Source organism: Rhinopithecus bieti, unplaced genomic scaffold (assembly GCF_001698545.2).
Source record: "Rhinopithecus bieti isolate Rb0 unplaced genomic scaffold, ASM169854v2 scaffold_758, whole genome shotgun sequence".
Lineage (NCBI taxonomy): Eukaryota > Metazoa > Chordata > Mammalia > Primates > Cercopithecidae > Rhinopithecus > Rhinopithecus bieti.
The window spans coordinates 366,677-387,236 of NW_016803215.1; the positions used below are offsets into that span (position 1 = coordinate 366,677).

At 38.9% G+C, this 20,560-nt stretch overlaps 1 protein-coding gene across 4 annotated transcripts in view; it reads left to right on the top strand.

Annotated features, from left to right (window-relative positions):
- ZNF438 (zinc finger protein 438) overlaps positions 1 to 20,560 on the top strand; it is a 36,876-nt gene that overhangs the window by 5,115 nt on the left and 11,201 nt on the right. The window contains exon 1 of one of the 4 annotated variants that reach the window (XM_017869603.1): positions 11,546 to 11,725. The exons of 1 other annotated variant lie outside the window; for it this stretch is intronic. Coding sequence is in view for 2 of the 3 variants with exons in the window: in XM_017869596.1 (XP_017725085.1) it covers positions 16,377 to 16,395 (19 nt within the window). In the remaining variant the exon portion in view is untranslated. Of the gene's footprint in view, positions 1 to 11,545; positions 11,726 to 16,179; positions 16,396 to 18,761; positions 18,861 to 20,560 lie in introns of those variants that run through there. 2 more of the 4 variants (XM_017869596.1, XM_017869597.1) reach the window with 2 other exon arrangements.

Genomic DNA, 20,560 nt, shown 5'->3' on the forward strand with positions numbered 1-20,560 from the left:
TTACCCGATTTTCCAGGTGTTGTGTGTCTCAGTTCCCCTGGCTAGGAAAAGGGATTCCCTTCCCCCTTGTGCTTCCCAGGTGAGGCAATGCCTCGCCCTGCTTCAGCTCTCGCTGGTCGGGCTGCAGCAGCTGACCAGCACCAATTGTCCGGCACTCCCCAGTGAGATGACCCCAGTACCTCAGTTGAAAATGCAGAAATCACCGGTCTTCTGTGTCGCTCGCGCTGGGAGTTGGAGACTGGAGCTGTTCCTATTCAGCCATCTTGCTCCGCCCTTGACTTCTAAAATAATGATTTTTTTTAACAGGCACTTCTGGACCTTCCAGAAGAACCTGGACCTCCAGATGGAGGTATAGTCCTTTCTTAATCAAGAGTATTTAAATTATCCTCACCATAAAGGATACACTCTAACCCCAGGGAGAAATACCTGTCTTTCGCCTGCCCCATCTAGTCTCTTCCACACGGAAGAGAAGTTCTGATGTGTGTGAGAAAAAAGACATATCTTTAATGAGGCAAAATTAGGCTGTCTTAGTGGAACATGTAGCTTTTAGTAAAAGGAGGGAATTTGTTATTAAGGGCCCTTAAATAGAGCAGACACTCTGATCTCTCTGTCAGTGAGAAGGGTAGTATCATAACTCTTGAGCGCATGGAATCTGGAATTGAAACTCAGTCCTACCATTTAACTGTAAAACCTTAGGTATATCACTTGACCTCAGCTTCCACATCTGTAAATCTATAAAATGAAGACAATAAGTCCCACTCTATAGGATATGTGGAGACTAAAGGAAATAGCATATGTAAATCACCCAGCATATTGTTGTTTGCGTAGTAGGCACTGATATGATGATAAAACTACTGTTCTTAATGGCTATTATTAATATCTGGGACTTCCTCATCTTTGAGACTGGTCAGTGAGATGGCCATGAGGCTGCCTCTTGCTTGGGAATGCCTAATGACCTTGGAAGGCCAAACATGCTCCAAGGAGACCCATGAGGAGTAAGCAGAAAGCAGACCGCTTGGTTTGATTGTTATCCAGGAATTTATCCGAAGGGAGAGTGAGAGTCCCTGAGACTCACACAAAATCCAGCCCGGAACACTAGGGCAAGGAAGGAGATGGGCAAACCCCAACTAGAAATCAAGAGCATGTGTTTTCCTTGAGTGTTCTTTGGTATATATTCTCTGGAAGATTTGTGGAGCACTAGATAGCTGATCAAGGGTTTGAAATTCGGTGTCCAAGCTGCTATTACCTTCTTTTATCCAAGCAAGCGAGGAGAGGCTTAGGAGAAAAAATAATGGAACAAGTATCAGGAAAGCTGAACTCCATTCCAGACCTGCCTCCAAACAGCTGTGGAACCCAAGGCAAAGTTATTTTGCCACTGAGCCTCAGTTTTCTCATTTAAAATTCGAGAATGACTAGGTGTTCCTTTCAGGCTCTAAAAAGGTGAGTCTATATGAGTAAACAACGAGCCACTTGGTTCTGGCTGATACAGAGGAAGAAAGCACTCACACCTCTTGGCTGCTTTGATTCTCATCACAGTTTGTTTTGTTCTGATGTCTACGTCTCTGGGCTATAACATAAGCTTGGATACCTCCATTGACCAGAAAGTAAGACCCCTTGGCCCTACCCAGAGCTCAAGGGAACCTCCTCACCAATCTTTTCTGGGACTAAAGATGCTTAAGCCCAATCCTGGAATTTGACAGAGGAGATATAATAGCCTTTAAAAACCTAAATCATGTGCCTCCAGTGTGATATCATTCTACCTACAACTTTACATCCTTTATTTTATTTAATCTTCACAATAAGTTAGACGTAAACCTTATTTTACAAGTTCAAGATTAGGTATTTTTTGCAAAGACCACCAACAAGTAAGTGACTGATCCAAGATTTGAACCCAGATCTATCATAAAATTTATAAAGAATTTTTATATAAATTATAGAGAACATATATTTATAAAGAATACTTATAAAGAATATTTAATTCATAAAGAATATTTCTATAAGAATTTAGAATTTGTAATTTAAAATTTATAAAGAATATTTCTAATAATTTTTGTTCATCTCCTTTTTCTTCTCTGATCAAAAATACTATGCTTAATTACACATATGAATGCTTAAAGCTATTTTAAACCAAAGTGAGCAGAAATTATAACTTAAATTATGAGAAATTACATCTATAAGGAAAAATTATATATATGAATATGTGTAACGCCTAAGAATTGCCCAGTTATTCATTAATTTATTCATTCATTCGAATGCTTTCTGTGTGTCTTAGATTAATATTAATATGTTTTAGCAAAAGCATCAGATTTATTATGATTCTGTTTATGATCAAATATAATTTATGGCTAGGTGTAGCAGCTCCCACCTGTAATCCCAGCACTTTGGGAGGCTGAGTTGGGAGGATAACTTGAGGCCAGAAGTTTGAGACCAGCCTGGGCAACATAGTAAGACTCCATCTCTACAAAAAAAATTTCAAAATTAGCTGGGTGTGATGGCTTATGCTGATATATATATACACACACGTATACATATATATTACATATATTTGTTTAATTACATGTACATAATTTGTGTGACATGAGAAGTTTGCTGGGCACATGCTATTTATTAAATGCAGATTGATTTATTTAACAAACCATTGATGGCTAGCTATAAATTATGATACCTTTGAATTTCCAACTTATAAACACATACACACGTGTTATATGCATTTCTGTATAAAATTTAGATAAGACATTACCAACAGAGTTGTGAGCCTTAAATTAAGGAAAATATGCTGTACCAACATACTGTCCCCAAACAAAGTTCATGTGGTAGAAGCAGGTTTAATGATCACCAAGGTAATTTGTACCAGGAACTATCAGGTGCAATGAAGAATCCAAAGGTAAGTCATACAGAGCCTGAGCTTTTAGGCTCTAAAATCCTGTTGGAACAGCATATATGCATGTCCTTAACTAGAATAAAGCATGACTAATGCTGTACTAGAAGTGAGTATGACATACTTTGAAAATCAGAATGAAAGAACAGTTGGTTAAGCCAAAGATTTTGAGGCTGGTCGGGAAACACAATGGAAGAGATGACATTTGTTCAGGATATTAACATATATGTATAAGTCAAGCAAGTGGAATTTAGGCCAGGGGGTTTAAAGCTAGGAAGAATTGGCAGCATTATTAACGGAGAAAACAAATTTAAAATTCTGGTTTCTTCTACTTAAATGTTATCTAATTTCACATAAAGAGATTTAACATTGTACTATCACTCTAATGATAAGTTATACTATATTATAGGTTTTCTATTATAACCTAGTGTCACCGTTATTCCTTTCTGTGTGAGAATATAATTTATAGAATTTTGAGAAGTTCATGAGACTTATTTTGTTACAGTTTTCTATATCATTCTTTCAGGATTTAGGGATACGATTTAGTTTTCCATAACTTCCTTTTTTTGTCTGATATTTTCAAATGATGAACTAAACTGTGTTTTTCAAAACAGAGGCATGAGAACAACATAATAAGGCCAACTATTTAGATTTGGTGAAAGACAGTCACCACACTAATTAAAAATGCAAGTCAATTTATTTATGTGCCATATAAGAAGACTCACACAGGTGAGCAGTATCACCAAATGATTCTCTGACAGGGACAGTGTATGTGTTTTATGTGCTAAGAAGAGGTAGTTCACTGTGATTATGCCAGTTGATCATTGAAGTTTGTACCTTGGGTAGTCAGAATGAATTTTAAGTTCCTACATAGTTGGTTAATGTAAACCCCATTGTTCATTGGTCAGGAAGGAGTCTTCATTTAAGTCAAGTGAGAGTCTGTTTTAGTGGAGTCTCTCAATTCTTTTTTTTTTTTTTTTTTTTTTGAGACAGAGTCTTGTTCTGTCACCCCAGCTGGAGTGCAGTGGTACAGTCTTGGCTCACTGCAACCTCCACTTCCTAGGTTCAAGCGATTCTTTTGCCTCAGCCTCCCTAGTAGCTGGGACTACAGGAGCGAGCCACCACGCTTGGCTAATTTTTGTATTTTTAGTAGAAACGGGGTTTCACCATGTTGGCCAGGCTGGATCTCGAACTCCTGACCTCATAATCCGCCCTCCTTGGCCTCCCAAGGTGCTGGGATTACAGGCCTGAGCCACCGCGCCCTGCCGAGTCTCTCAATTCTTAGTCACTTGTCAGCCTTACAGTTAAGTTTGCCATTTCCTAGACAAGTCTTCGGCAGGTAGAAAAGTTTTTTTATACAGTTCTTCTACCACTTTGCTCAACTCTGTCATAACATTTGTATTATTTAAAGGAAGCTTTCAAATTGTGAGTGCTATTTCTATTTCATAAAAGTAAGAAGTGGGGATGGAGAGAGAGCAAATGCTTTGAGGCAGACACACAGGCGGCCCCCTCTGGACCCACTGCAGTTAGCTGGACATGTGCTGTACAGCTACTACTGATTACATGATTGGACTGCACAACCACAGCCACTACTGTCTATCATGTGAATTCATATTTGAATCCTTTAAAAAAATCCCTAGATTTTCTGATTCAATAAAAAATAGTTATGATACTGTCTAAAAATGTATTCTATGTCTTGCAGACATAAAAGTATATACTTATAGCTTACAGACCTAACATTTTGGTATTCATGAATATAGGATATTAGAACTCAAGTAAGGCACACTTATTAGGGAGGGGCTAGTTAATACTCATATCATTTTTAAAGTTTGGGGAAAAGATCTTACTTATTTTGGACTTTAGTATCAGTTAGGTCTTTTATAAAGTTCTTGATGAATTTTCTGTCTTTAGCAGGGTTTAAAGCACCCCTGCATGTAGTAGTCTCTCAAATGCATATTAAATTATGTATAAAATGTCTTAAACCCTCAAACAGTTTTTATAAATCACATCTGATGCTGTGAAAATGTTGTAATCTTTTTTTTTAATGAAGCACTAAAGGGGATGGAATTCTAAAGCCAATGAAAGCAAATGTTCATTTAACAAGTATTTATTGCCTTTGAAGAGACAGTAAGAGAAGCAAAGGCGGAGGAAAGTAAAACCAAACTAAGCTCTTCTCTCTTGCAGCTGTTGTAATTAATAACACTGGGCTGCCTATCCAAGCAGGGGTTTCCTTTTATGGGGATTTAACCTGAAAGTGGTTTATTCTTGTTATCTAATCGTAGTTTCACTGTTTCGAACATGGTATGAAAGCTATTTTCTTAAGCTCTCTATTTTTTTCTTTTCCTCCTTGCCCATATCTCCCCTTTCCTCTCCATCTGGTGGAAGAACACTGATCTGGACAGCTGAGCTCTGGTCATTGTTATGTGCTTCTTTTTAGGCTCTGTGATTTTGGCCAAATCAGTAAACCTCAGTCCCTTCATCTTTCCAATGGGGATAGTAATTCTTGCCCTGTAACGGTCAAATGCAGTAGGTATGGTTGATTCTCATTCTCATTATTTGTAGTATTTATTTTCTAGAAGGTTATTAGGAACACTGAATTAGCAAATACTGAGCCATTTGTTCCTAGGGGATATTCAAGTTTAGGTTCTTGTGAGCCTCTAATCACAACATTTTTGTCAACAACTCATAAGTGTATTTCTGTTAAAAAAAAACTTTATTTAATAGACAGGGTTAATTTTTTAACATTGAACTCAGAGACAAAAGCACTATAACTCATGCCTCAACAAAGCTTCTCTAATACAAGTGTTTTCTCCGTAGAGCACATCACACTTGTCTTGTGTGTAGGAGCACTAGACAGCACCCAGCACTATGCTGGAGACCATAAGTAAACAGTAAAATCACCAAGAAAAAGCACAAAAAGTGCAAAAAAAAGTGGCAGTTTTGAAATGCAAAAGTATGTGTGTTTACAGTATGACAGCTGAAGGAAGAAAGCAGGATATCATCTTGTTCTGCCTCAGCTGGGAATTTGCATGTCAAGTGGCTCAAACTTTTTTGTTCTCCACACATGTCCATGAATGACCATGAAAACACCACAAGTATTGATTTTGGGGTTAAAAATAAATTTTAGCAATTAGGGAAATACACAAATACAGAATCTGCAAATAACGAGAATCAACTGTATATGAATACGCCTTGTAAAAACTTTGAAAGCACAGTAGAAGCCTCAGGATAATGTGCAGAATAAAAACTATTTTTTATGATGTTTTTCTCAGATAAAATGACTTTGTACATAGTTAGTATTATAAACTTCAAGTTAATAAAGTAATATATTATTTAAAGGTGATCCTAAATTCTTAGTTCGGTAAAGCTACAAAGAAAACTACTGTTGCATGATCTGTGACTCTCCATTCCTCACATTGAATGCACAGTAGCAAGGAGTACCACTGTAATTCGATGCTTTGAATTTAGTGGTTAACATTGCTTTATGACCTCATTATTGGGGGAAAATATCATTCCCTGTGTATTACCAAAATATTATGTTTCCAAATATGTGATATTCATATGGAAACATTTTGATCTTAACAAGTGGTGTAAATGCTGTTCTTGGACTTTTGATACCATTTTATGCTGCAGAGCAAGTACAGATTGACATTTGCAAGCTGGTTTTGGTTAACTCCTTAATGTTGGAAATTGGAACTTTCCGATGTAATAACTTCTACAAAATACCATTGTGCATTATTAGTATGTTATACTGTTGACAGAAGAACAAATGGAAAACACACACATGCCTGTAGAAATATCCTTTTAGGATAAATGGAAATGACCTGGGTGGCCTAAAACCATAAAGTAGACCAGCCATATATGGAAGTTGAAATAAAATATTAGAGTTTAAAATATTAGTAAATTTAGATTATGATTATTTTGTTGTTTGAAATAGCTGTATTTCTTTCTTCTTTCTTTTCTTTTTTTTTTTTTTTTTTGAGATGGAGTTTGGCTCCTGTTGCCCAGGCTGGAGTGCAATGGCACGATCTTGGCTCACTGCAACCTCCGCCTCCCTGGTTCAAGCGTTTCTCCTGCCCCAGACTCCCAACTAGCTGGGATCACAGGCACACACCACCACACCCGGCTAATTTTTTGTATTTTTAGTAGAAACGGGGTTTCACCGTGTTAGCCAGGCTGGCCTCGAACTTTTGACCTCAGGTGATCTGCCTGCCTCTCAAAGTGCTGGGATTACAGGCATGAGCCACTGTGGCCGGCCGAAATAGCTGTATTTCTGTAGCTTAAAAAGCAGGCTGGTAATCAGATAATTTACTTGGGTATGTATCATTGCCAGTGTGGCCGTTTGGCAGCAGAGTCTCTCAGAAATTCCAATTAACCATGTAAATATATTTCATAGCATCACATCTCACTTTGTCAGAACCCCTGCTGTGTTTATATCATTAACATAAATGCAGATGCAAATAGCATGTATGTACTATGATAGAAAGCAGTTGGAGACATTTCACTGTGGGACACAACACTTTCAGATTGTGTACATCTGTTCAAATAATTTACCTAGCCCCAGTGACATGAACACAAGGATGGAAACATCTGCCCCTGAGACCATTTGCAATATGGCAGATGCTTGCATCTTTATTTATGCAGATGGTTAGTGTGGTGGGTCGAGCGGGGATTAAAACAAAGTAGTTTGACCCGGGTATTTAGGATGTTATGCAGCCATAAATAAAGGATAGGCATTTTCTGTTTTTAAAAATCCAATAGCAATAGGAATAGAAATTCATAAATGTAGTAATGCTTTTAATGGAGTAAACATATTGTTCTTGTCTTTAAATTAATGGGCACCAAAATCCTAAAAACATTTATAGAATTCCAGCATCTAACTTGTATTAATAAGGAAGAGCAACTTGTGATTACTTTTGTTTGGATAAAATAATTTTAAATGACTTTGAATACTTTTTGTTTAAAAAAATCCTTCAGGCCGGGTGCACTGGTTCACACCTGTAATCGCAGCACTTTGGGAGGCTGAGGCGGGCGGATCACATGAGGTCAGGAGTTCAAAACCAGCCTAGCCAACATAGTGAAACCCCATCTCTACTAAAAATACAAAACATTAGCTGAGTGGGGTGGCAGGCACCTGTAATCCCAGCTATACGGGAGGCTGAGGCAGGAGAATTGCTTGAACCAGGGAGACGGAAGTTGCAGTGAGTTGAGATCGTGCCATTGCACTCCAGCCTGGGCAACAAAAGCGAAACTCCATCTCAAAAAAAAAAAAAAATTCTTTAAAAACACTGCTCTGTTTTTTGAAAAGATTATATACTACCAAGAGTATCTTGTGATGATATTTCTTAAAATTGGGGGAAAAATATAAATGTCATTTGAATATAACTTATCTGATATTCCATAAATATAAATTCAAGTAAGATAAGTTTCCGAAACATTATATAACATTTTTGTCAAGCATTTTATTTGGTTCATATTCTAACATTGACAGCTAGTGATATTTTAATTATAGTTAATATTTGTGTTAGGATGAATTACCTTTTAATACTTTATTATCAAAACTCTCTTCTATCGATCTGCTGTGTTATATTCTCAAGGAAAGAAAGGTGAAGGAAATAAAACCTAACAACAAAAAGTAAAACATTTCTAGATTTGATTTTCTATTCTCATTCACACAAACCTACCCACTCACTCATACACACACACAATTATAGAATCTCAAAAGACATAGTAAGTTAGATTTCATCTAATTCAGTTGCTTTCAAACTTTGTAGCTTCAGGACCTTTTACACTCTCAAAAATTATTGAGGACTGTAAAGAGCATTTGCTTGTATGAGTTGTATCTGTCAATATTTAGTGATCATAAAAAGAAAAATATATTCATGGATTTATTTTGAAATAACAATAAGCTCATTACATCTTAACAAAATAAACTAGTTTAACGAAATTGACTATACTATAAAACTAATGACAAAACCGCAATTACTTTTGCACCAACCTAAATATTTTTCCAAAGTAAAAAAATAATAATAATAATGAGAAGACTGGCATTGATTTATGTTTTCTGCAAATATCTTTAAATTCTGGCTTCATTAAAGATAGTTTGAGTCTCATATCTAGTCCTGCATTCAGTCAGTTGTGATATTGTATATGTTGACATATTTTTTAAAAAGTCGACTTTCCAGTAGTCAGAAAGGAAGGGAATATTTTGGTAGGCTTTTCAGATAATAATGGATATTTTTCTTTGATGCTACGCCAAAATTTGTCAGATGTAAACTTCTTTCAGTTTAGTTGTACTGTGAAATTTGAAACCCTGTCCGTGTACTTTTGTATTCTATTACATTTTGGGTCTCATACTTGAGTGATTCTTTTATTGATGCATGTGACATTAAACTGGTCATTTAGAAAACACTAGTTCAGTGTGTTATGCAAATCTCCCATATACTTCATTGTACAATATTTTAAAAATCATTCATTAACGTAAGCACCAGAGTTTTTTTGTTTTTTTGTTTGTTTTTTTGAGACAGAGCCTCGCTCTGTCGCCCAGGCTGGAGTACAGTGGCGCGATCGTGGCTCACTGCAAGCTCTACCTCCCGGGTTCACGCCATTCTCCTGCCTCAGCCTCCCGAGTAGCTGGGACTACAGGCGCCCACCACCACTCTCGGCTAATTTTTTGTATTTTTAGTAGAGACGGGGTTTCACTGTGTTAGCCAGGATAGTCTCCATCTCCTGACCTCGTGATCTGTCTGCCTCAGCCTCCCAAAGTGCTGAAATTACAGGCATGAGCCACCGCGCCTGGCCCATAAGCACCAGATTTATCTGAAAAGTAACTACTGGGAAGCTTCAAGCTGCTGGTGGTGAATTCAGATTTTCCAGAATTCCAATTGCCACTTCAAAGAAAATGACTTTTATCATTGGCAACAAATACTGTTAGAAGTTATTTCTTGTAATGCCAAGCTCCATTCATTCACTTTTGAGAAAATGTCTGCCAGATATCCAAGTCTTAATATGTTCATTCAACATATTTCAACATATGTCTGTCAGCCATTTTTTCGAGTAAAAATGGTATTCCATGAAAAAAGTAGCCAGGTCAGCTTCAGGGCTGAATCGAGTGCTTGTCCTCAGGACAACAGTCCTATTTCCATATGAAGCAGACGTGTACTTTGACTGCAAACGATTTCATCACAGAGTATTAAAAAGGCATGTACTCAAGGACCAAAATTTTATAAAACTAAAATTTTGTACTGCTTTTTTGTTGTTCCACTGTGAGAGTGCCACAGTGAAGTATAGGACTGCTTGAACAGTTTGTGGGCACTACCTTACTTGTCTAAGTTGCTAGAGAAGTTTTACCCCACAGCGCAACAAGTGCAAATGTCGACACAAGGCAAAGGCCATCTTGATATGAGTATGAAAAGGGTATTTGGGACCCTCCTTGAGGTTCTGCAAGCCGTACTTTGAGAAACACTAATCTAATCTAGTCCTCTCTTGTTGAAGAGAGGAAACTATGGCCAGGAAGGCCGAAGGATTGTTATCTTGCTCAAATTCATTCCAGCAGTATAATAAATAGAAACAACAAAGCCAGACGTCTACTCTCTATCATACATGTAGTGCAGTTTGTCTTGTTTTCTCTGAGGAACTCCTCCCCAGCCTCCCACAAAAGAAAATTCCTCAGATCCAAATCATTACACCTCAGCACTGATGTATTATCAAGTTTACTAAAGGAGCAGGACTTGCCACATGAGAAATTTAGAAATTCTTTTAGCATTTTAGACTTTTCTTTCAGTCCTAATGTTCTTTAGTGTTGTCAGTTTTAGAAGAAGGTAGTGTAAGATTAAGAAGTATCTAAGAAATGTGTATTATTTTTAAAATTATGAAAGACCTTAGTCATTGTTTTCTTCATTTTTACTCATCAAAAAATTACTTTGTCACTCCTTAAAAGTGTAATTAAATGTATTGTGTAATTGTTACTTCATAAAAGTCAGATTCTGGTGTAAGCCTGATTTGGTCACCAGAAGCTCTGTTAAAAGAAGGCCATAGGTACAGTTCTATAGGGCATTGCGCATTGCTATGTGTGAGTTCATTTACTACCTCTCCAGTGACCATGCTGTAGATTTCTCTTAGAAGAAAGACCTGTCTCTCTCTCCGAACAGTGCACTTTGATTGGAAAAAGGTTGTTCAAAAAGATCTTTCTTTTCTCAACATTGAGATGGATTATGTGGCACTCACTGGCCACTGGAAGAGACTGACATGTAAACAGATAAATTGCTAAACAACTTAGTTAAGTTCAGTGTGTTGGAATTGAGGGAGAACAGCTTTGGTGCCAGACAGACCTGGGTGAAAATCCAACTCTCAATACCTGCTTTGTGATCTTGCAAGAAACGTTGTTTTCACGTCTATGGACTGGAGGTGTTAATACCAAGAATTGGTGGAGGACTTCAGATAGCAGATTAAGCATTCAGTCTGACTTCTGACTGAGGGGCATTTTAGTTCTTCAAAATAGAACTTCAGGATTCTAGAGGTTTGAGGGAAGAATAGAAATGGATGAGTAGAGGCAGTGTATATGTACATATCTACCATAGATTGTCTCAGGAAGAAAAGGAAGGAGATAGGGCCTAATGACTCTTTCTTGTTGCTGTTGTCTGTTTTTGTGTTCAGCAATAGCATAGCAGAAGGAAGGCATGTCAATATGGTTGAGAGTTAATAGTTCGCTCCTTCGGTAAAAAATATGTTGTACAACTGCCAGCTGCTGATCGGGAGACTGAGGCCCTGGCAATAACAAAACAAGCCCCTGCTCTTTTGGAGCTGACATTTTAAGGAGGAGACAGATAATGTAATATCATCATGAAGGTAAGTACCAGGAAGGACAATGAAGCAGAAAAAGAAAACAGCAAGTGATCGCATGGGGCTGAGCAGCTCCTTTTAGATAGGATGGTCACAGGCCAGCCTCTCTGAGAGCTGGGGAGCTCACCAATGGTGCAGGATCCCCGAGGCACAAGGGGCCTGGAAGGAAGGGTAGCCTCCAGACTAGGGTTGGGAATACTCCATTTCCTTATTTTCAGATGCACCTTTTTGTACATTTTAATGTCTCAGGACTTGAGCATTGTATATTTAGAGTTATAGTACTTCTCCTCCTTTTCCCCACCACAGAAAAGGTTTTTATAAACTCATTTGTGTGGCATAATCAAAGACAAAAAGGGAGTTTACATATAAAAGGGATAATGAATGAGTTCCCACATAATAGCCTCTCTTTTTTCCATGAAGTCGGTGTCAAAAATCATTGGCAAGAGAGAGATGGCCCTGGGGATAGGGCAGGGGTGGGGCAGAGGGAGAGTGCCTCAGAAGAGCAGGGGAAGGAACCTGGGCCACCAAGAGTCTCTTAGAGACAAGTAAATAGACTGTGGAATCGGTTTTGAACTAGAAACTTTGAACTTAGAACATTGTCCAGTGTTCACAATGGTTGGATTTCTCCAGCACCAAATAACAGGAGGTGGAAGTAGAGAGCACAAGGTGGGGCCAGCTGGGCAAGGTTCTGTAGGAAGACAGCAAGTGGGTGAACCTACAATCTGAGGGAAGTGTGTGTGGATGGTCAGCCAGGAGGCCGGCTCTGGAATGGGAGGATCTGCCTAAGGAGACCACTCACAGGCACACATAGCCTTGAGGCAAAGAGAAGCAGTGCGCTGTGTCATCACTCCATCTCCAGGGAGATGGGAAAGATAACTCTGACATACTCTTCATCTGTGGATGAGAGTAGATATTCCCTTCAACCTAGGTTTCGTAGTCATCACTAAAAGACAATAAACATTGGTGGAGAAGAAGGATGGCAGAATTCAAAGGCAAAGGAATCCAAAGTAGTCACCACAGCTTTCAAACTCCACTGCCTTCAATCTTGGTACTGGCTCAGGTCAGAATCTGATGGCATCAGTCACACGACAGGATCTGTAGATGCGAGCTAACTCACAGACAGCTAATCTGGTCAGCTCCTCAAAGGTGAACAGCACAAACCAGTCACCTCAGTACCTGCCAGTACCTGGGACTTCATGTTCTTTTTTATTATTTTCTTCAAAGTGTCAGTATTGTAGATGGTCCCTCTATGTTCAGGAAAGGTGTGTCTTCATTAAAGAAATAAGGAACAGTCAAGACTTACCAGCAGAAATGTTAGGGAATAATTATCTGCATAACAAGGGAATACTTCTTAAAGATCCGTGGCTGTCCAACCTTGTGCATTTGTACCTACAAATCATGAACTATTTGACATAAAAGCTGAGGTATAGAAAAACGTGCAGCAAAAAAATGTTATAAATCACTGTGAGTTAAAGATAAATCAGCAGTGAAGATAAAGCATCTGTAAAACTCTACTATAAAGCAGTGAAACAATTCCTTTTTTAAAATGTAGTTTGCACATTCCTCAGAAATACCTCTTTTAGATAAAGTGAACTTACTTTTGAAATTACAGTATAAAAATGATACCTTTGTAATTTTGGTTCCCTGCTTTTTGAAACATTGTGATCTTTACCACTTTAGTTTCATAATCACAGTGTTTTGACCAAAGGCAAGAAATGTCCATCCTTTTGCATGTGTCCTGGTTTAATTGTTCCCAACTGACTTTACATTCTGATGTTGAAACCCTATCTTTCTGTTTATCCCACTGAGGAAAAGGTTTTCTTCATCAACTGTCATCTTGTTAGTCATCCCAGATACTTAACTGTTCCAACTGCTATTGAAAAATAAAGGTAGGCTGGGCACCATTTATGGTGCATGCTTGTAATTCCAACACTTAGGGAACTGAGGTAGGAGGACTTCTTGAGCCCAGGAGTTTGAGACCAACCTGGGCAACATAGTGAGACTTCAACTCTACAAAAAAATGTTTGAAAACTAGCCATGCAGGGTGGTGTGCCTGTGTCATCCCAGCTACTTGGGAGGCTGAGGCAGGAGGATCACTTGAACCCAGGAGTTTGAGGCTGCAGGGTGAGCTATGATCATACCATTGCCCTCCAGTCTGGGTGGCAGAGCGAGTCCCTGTCTCAAAAGAAAAAGAAAATTTATAAAGAAGAAGGGCCCATTTTTAATTTGTTGTGGAAGATTTCTTGCCATGCCGTATCTGTGCAGCTCACTAAACCTCTTTTGCAGGATGTTTCCCTGTTCACCAGCTCTATTGAGTAACAGCTGAGTCGGTAAATGTCAGAATGTTGTGGAAAGAGAGTGTGCACAAGTATTTGTATGGTGATAGAAGGTTAAATGAAACTACCTGCTGCTTTTCACCATGTTGGAGTTCAGTTATCAAGGTCCAAATTTCAACTGTGACTCAACTGAATATTAACAGTTTTAGTGATAATAACAACAAAAAGAATATTGAGAGAATGGCGTTAACAAAGCATTTCAGAAGTTTCCATTTGTCTGGCTTAATGTCCTTGGAAGGTCATTAGCTCTTAGTTAACTTCTTATGCTCCTCAGTCGTTCTTAGATTTGAGTAAAGATACTGGCTTGAATGTTTTGTAATAATGAATAAAATCTTATATGTGCTACAAAATTATTTTGCCAAAAAATAAACAACTTTATCTTTCTAAATGTATTAAAAGCAAACATATTTCATATAGCTCTCAGTCATGTTTTATCAGAATCATTCCAAATAAAAAACAATTCCTTCCAGAAATAAGAACCAATAAAAGCTTCATAATTAGAATGAAGAAGAAATTAATTGAAATTGAGAATCATTAAAATATATTTTAAATGGTAAAGCTTTTTAAATGTACTTTTCACTTGGGACATTAATTACATGGCCCTGAAAGTATAATTAGTTACTTCAGTTTATCAACCACATTGTGTTTTTTTTTTTAATTGCCACTAATATTCTAGGTAATTGGCTTTTAAATTCTTTCATAAAGAATGCTTGTTTCCTCTTGCAGCATGATACAGTCAACCCTCCACATCCTGGGTTCTGCATCTGTGGGTTCTGCATCCATGGATTCAACTAACCACAGATTGAAAAAACTTTTTTTATTTGCATCTGTATTGGACATGTATAGACTTTTTTTTCCTTGTCATCATTCCCTGAACAATACGGTAAAACAACTATTTACATAGTATTTACATTGCACTAGATATTAAAAGCAGTCTAGAGATGATTTAGGGTATACAAGAGGAGATATGCATAGGTTATATGCAAACACTGTACCATTTTACATCAGGGATTTGAGAATCTGTGGATTTGAGTGTCCAAAGGTGGTCACTGCCCCTTGGAGGAACCAGTTCCCCACAGATGGTAAGGGACAACTGTGTTTATATATATATCATTTAGTCTATTTTAGGGGCTATAGTTCCTCTTTCGGTGCCTAACTTTTCTTTCTGTACTCAGGCTGTCTTAAAACTCTTAATGATTTATTTGGCAAAATACTAAAGTCTACAAGGCAAGTGTCCCTAACCCCACTCTGGGCCCCATCCCCCATCACAGGGCCACTGAGACCTGTACTTACCCCCATTTTCTGAACAACTACTAGGGTAGTTGCTTTGTTCCCTGCTAGGTTTAAGAGCAACAATTGGCCTCACTACTTACTAGGTATAAACTAAAGTGGAAAGGAGAGTCTCCATAAAGTAGTTCTTTAAAATGCATGTATGTGGCCGGGCGCGGTGGCTCAAGCCTGTAATCCCAGCACTTTGGGAGGCCGAGACGGGCGGATCACGAGGTCAGGAGATCGAGACCATCCTGGCTAACATGGTGAAACCCCGTCTCTACTAAAAAAAATACAAAACTAGCCGGGCGAGGTGGCGGGCGCCTGTAGTCCCAGCTCCTCGGGAGGCTGAGGCAGGAGAATGGCGTAAACCCGGGAGGCGGAGCTTGCAGTGAGCTGAGATCCGGCCACTGCACTCCAGTCCGGGTGACAGAGCGAGACTCCGCCTCAAAAATAAAATAAAATAAAATAAAATGCATGTATGTTAACCCTATTCACATCAAATTGTTAATCCAATTAGCACTTTACCAATTGGGATACAAAAATTTACAGAAGGGCAAGTGGGAGTGCGGTGTGGACAGGGAATCAGAGCCTGGCAAGACAGATTGGATCATATGTTAGGAAAGATTGAGCTACCAGCGTGAGTGTCAGGAGAGAGGCACAAGATTTAAAGTACAGTTTAATTATTTACAAGCATAGAGGCAAAGGAAAACTTCCTCTTCACCCCTCTGAAGGTTCACTGATAATGAGCTGACAGATCAGCAGATTAATTGGAGAAAAGGCATATACATTGAATCAGTTGTGTTACATGACAAGAGAACCTTCAGAATGCAGACCCAAAGATGGGAAACTGTCCATTTTCATGCTGAGGTTCGACAAAATATGGACAGCTGTGGAGAAATATAACTGAACAAAAGGGATGTGATCTAATGCTGATGGAGTGAGTGAGGAAACCCAGCAAGGCTTGTCTGTTTTGGATTGCTGTTGATCTCTCTGCATAGCATCCCTTCCTTCTGGGTATGAGGTAGGACCCTCTCTGGAATGGGGGTCCGATGACCTACAATCAAACAAGTAAGTCAGATCATTTCTTTATGGCCAGGGTTGGAGTAATAATTTTAGGTTTTATGGCTGGCTTTGGGGAAAAGTGGTTCTGGTTTCTATGACTCACCTTGGGGAAGAGGGATTCTGGATTCTATGCCTAGTCTCAGGGGACAATGAAGGGCCAGAGACAGAAGGGCAGAGAGAGATTTTTGCTTCTCAGGCCTTCATTTTGGGGAATTATCTTTTGAGGCCAGCACAAGTAATACCATTTCTTTTCTCTTTCCTTCATTTACCTTTCAAAATAGAAACAGTACTTTAAGAATTCAGAACTACTTCCATGTGCTGAGCATTCAAAATTTGTGCCCTTTTTTCCCACCAAAAATAAATGTCAACAATCTGATACTCTCTAGCAAGAGAAAGTGGAAAACTAGTATATCAGCGGAGCATCTAACATGTATCTGGAACTACCTGCACCATCGTGGGTATTCTTCTCATTTAACCCTGATGGGGTCCTTTGTAGGCAGATTATTACTATGCCCATTTCATAGATCCTAACATTTAGGCACAGAGAGTGAAGTGCCAAAGCCACAGGTACATGACAGAGCCAGGAGCCGACACCAAATCTGTCTACACCCCAAAACACACAGTCTTTCTACTGAAGATCAGATGCTGGCCATAACCACACGTAGTAGCTTACAGTCAGCATGCAGAGGTGGAAAGAGCCCTTGGAATAAAATGGGCTAGGATTTGAGTTCCAGCACTGTTACTTACCAGCTTAGAAATCCTTGTAAAACAGACTTGGCCAGGCACGGTGGCTCACGCCTGTAATCACAGCACTTTGGGAGGCTGAGGTAGGTGGATTGCTTAAGCACAGGAGTTCGAGACCAGCCTGGATAACCTGGCAAAACAATACATAAAAAATACAAAAATTAGCCCAGCATGTTGGTGTGCACCTGTAGTCGCAGCTACTTGGGAGGCTGACGTAGGAGGATCACCTGAGGTTGGGGAGTTCGAGGAGTTCGAGGCTGCAGTGAGCCGTGATTGCACCACTGCACTCCAGCCTGAGTGACAGAGTGAGACCCTGTCTCAAAAACAAACAGATACAAAAGTGGTTCCTAATTCAGGTTTTTTGGGTATTAAGTGAGATAATGCATGTTATATATTTTGCACAGTACCTAACCCATAAAATCTACTTATTGTTGGGATAATATTAAAGAAACAGTATTGATAAAGAAGCTCAGCTCCTCAGAAAATGAGAATTTCTTCCCTGCTAAGTGAGGTGATGGATGGACTGTTTGACAAGACAAATCTCAAAGGCCTGTGCTGAGTGGAAGTTGCCTGCATGTCACTGGTGTTGTTAAGGAGGGAGAGGGGAGTTAGCTAAGAGCGACAATTGAGCAGAACACTACAAGTCTTGTCAAGGAGAATGGACTAAACTAGACTCAGGATACAACATCTCCAGTTAGGAATGTGCTTGTTTCCTTTGCATTGTCTCAGATTTCCTGAAATTTAGGTCTGAGACATCATGACTCTAGGAGGTCTCCGTGCTGCATATATGTGGACTAGAAATGCATTTGGCATCCTGAGTCCTCAGAAACAAAAGAACACTTGTGCCTATTGCCAGGACGTTTTACAGCGCACACTCTGTAGTCAATGCTCAATAAATTCTTGTTGACTCGCAGACCCTGGACAGTGGCTTGGGGAGAGGGTAGGTAATGGCTAAGGGTGTTTATAGGCTTTTCAACAAAATTAAGTTGCACTCCCTTGTGTTATGAGACATTGCTTTTATCCCAGACCTCTCCAGGGTTTTACCATGTTTATTTTAACTAGAGACCATCTTGGGAAACAGTTTGAACCCCAACTGGAATTTATTATTTGAAAGCCAAGTGGCAGAGAAAACAGGGATAACAACGAATAAAACTGAAAATAGAGTACTTCAGTTTAATAAAATTAAAACCAAAACAACACCTAAAATTTTTGGCTCTTTAGTGACCAAGACTTGGCAGAACTTCCCTCGTGAGCCTGGATCCAGGGGCCTGTTTCAAGAGCAGGGACACGCCTCTCTTTCTCTGCCTGCTCCCTTCTGCACTCTTAGCAGTAGGCCTGTGGGTCCCCTCAGATGGAATAATGGAACTTTGCCCAAACCAGCAACCAGATGAGGTTGAACAACTTTATTCAGAAGCAACAAAGCAGGCCTTGGTTCTGCCAGTGGAAATCAGGAAGTGAGCTGTTTGTGGCTATCTAGAGAATTGCCTCATGTGCTTGTTTCTTAATACTATTTGTGGTAGCTGCATTGTGAAACAGTTTAATAAAGCTGGGTAAGACATTGGCACCTAGTGCTATTGAGCCCTCATTCTTTCCTCCACTGCCTTTAACATGTAAATGATGTCCATCAGATCTAATCCTTTGATGGCAATGGAGGAGGAGGAGGACACACGTTACACATTCTCCAAATATCCAGCAGCCTTTCTGGATTTCTCAGAGTCCTATGGATAGTAAGTGGCAAATTCAAATATAATGTGCTTTTGCTTTCAAATGACTATTAATTTTCTGTGAGTTATCTCTAATAAGTGGGCTTTCAGAAAATTAGTATAATTTAATGGTAATAGAAATTTTAGGCCAGGTGTGGTGGCTCACTCCTATAATCCCAACACTTTGGGAGGCCAAGGTGGGTGAATCACTTTAGGTCAGGAGTTCGAAACCAGCCTGGCCAACATGGTGAAACCCGTCTCTACTAAAAATAGAAAAATTAGCCGGGCATGGTGGCGCATGCCTGTAATCCCAGCTACTCAGGAGGCTAAGGCGAGAGAATCACTTGAACCTGGGAGGTAGAAGTGGCAGTGAGCCAAGATTGCACCACTACACTCCAGCCTGGGTGACAGCAAGACTCCATCTCAAAAAAAAAAAAAAGTTTAGAATATGACAAGCCATTTCTATTTCAAAATTTCTTTTTTTTCTATTTAAAATTTAAATATGGTATTATATTTCGTGATACATTTGGACAACTTTATATATAATCCCCCCACCCCTTTGAAGGAAAATGAAGAAAAAGGTCATTGCTTCGAATTGGAATGGGACAGCTCTGGGTTGTGTGGACTTTGGCAGATTATTTAACTTCCTCAAACCTCATTTTGCTTAATCTGTATAAGGGAAACAGTAATACCTATTTGCAGAGTTTGGATGAAGATTTAATTAAAAGACCTAGCACCAATTCTAGACCATAATAAGGACTCAACACTTCCTAGTTTCCCTTTAATCCCAGTTAGATCAATTTCTCACCAACTGTAAATGTCACTTTTCAAAATCATTATTTTATATGCTTAACATATTAAAAACAGCCCATATTTAAGATCCTAATATTACGTGTTCCTGTTGAATAATTGTACCAAATTAATTTTACTGAGCGACCCTTTTATGTCTTCAGTTAATAAAAGTCCATGTTTAGTACCCGAGAGTCCTGTGAGTCTCTTTAACTGTGTTACGGGTAGTTTTGCAGGATTTCCAGAAATTATGAATGTCAGTGGAAATTTTTACTTCTCATTAGTTAGTGCACAGTTCTGTAAGATCTGTAATATAGTGGGTGCAGGTGAGAGTTTTTAGATCACACCATCTGTGAAAGGCCTTGTAAATGTGTAGTGGAATAAACCACTGTTGTATAACTATATTGCCAAGAAAGACTTTCTGCAGTCATACTATCTTAGTATGTTAGAGTTTTTAAAAACTTAATGGCATTTTCAGCTTCTCTAAGGACTCCTGTTGTTCAGACTACTCAAAAAAAAAAAAAGTGTTATTCTAGCATCACTGACCTTTATTGCAAATTGCCTTATTTTATCTTAAAAAGCAAATGTTTGGAGGAACAATTCGTACAACTCCACTTGTCCTTGGGAGGTAATGAGCTCTAATACTTCTCAGTGCTTAACATTTTTGGGTAGTTATGCACTGCCTGTCGGATTACTTACTAGATTACTTCCCTGATCGTTAGCAATTCTTGTCATTAAGTAGTCAAGGAAAATAAAAGACATGAGCCATTCTCTGTGTGTACATCTAGACAGTCATTTATGCATAGATACACACTCATCACAAATATCCCAAAAGATACTGCTTTTTAAAACTGATTCAACTAGGGAAACTTTCGTTTTCCTTTCATTCATTAAACAAATATGTCTAAGGACCTCCTGTGTGCCAGGCACAGAGG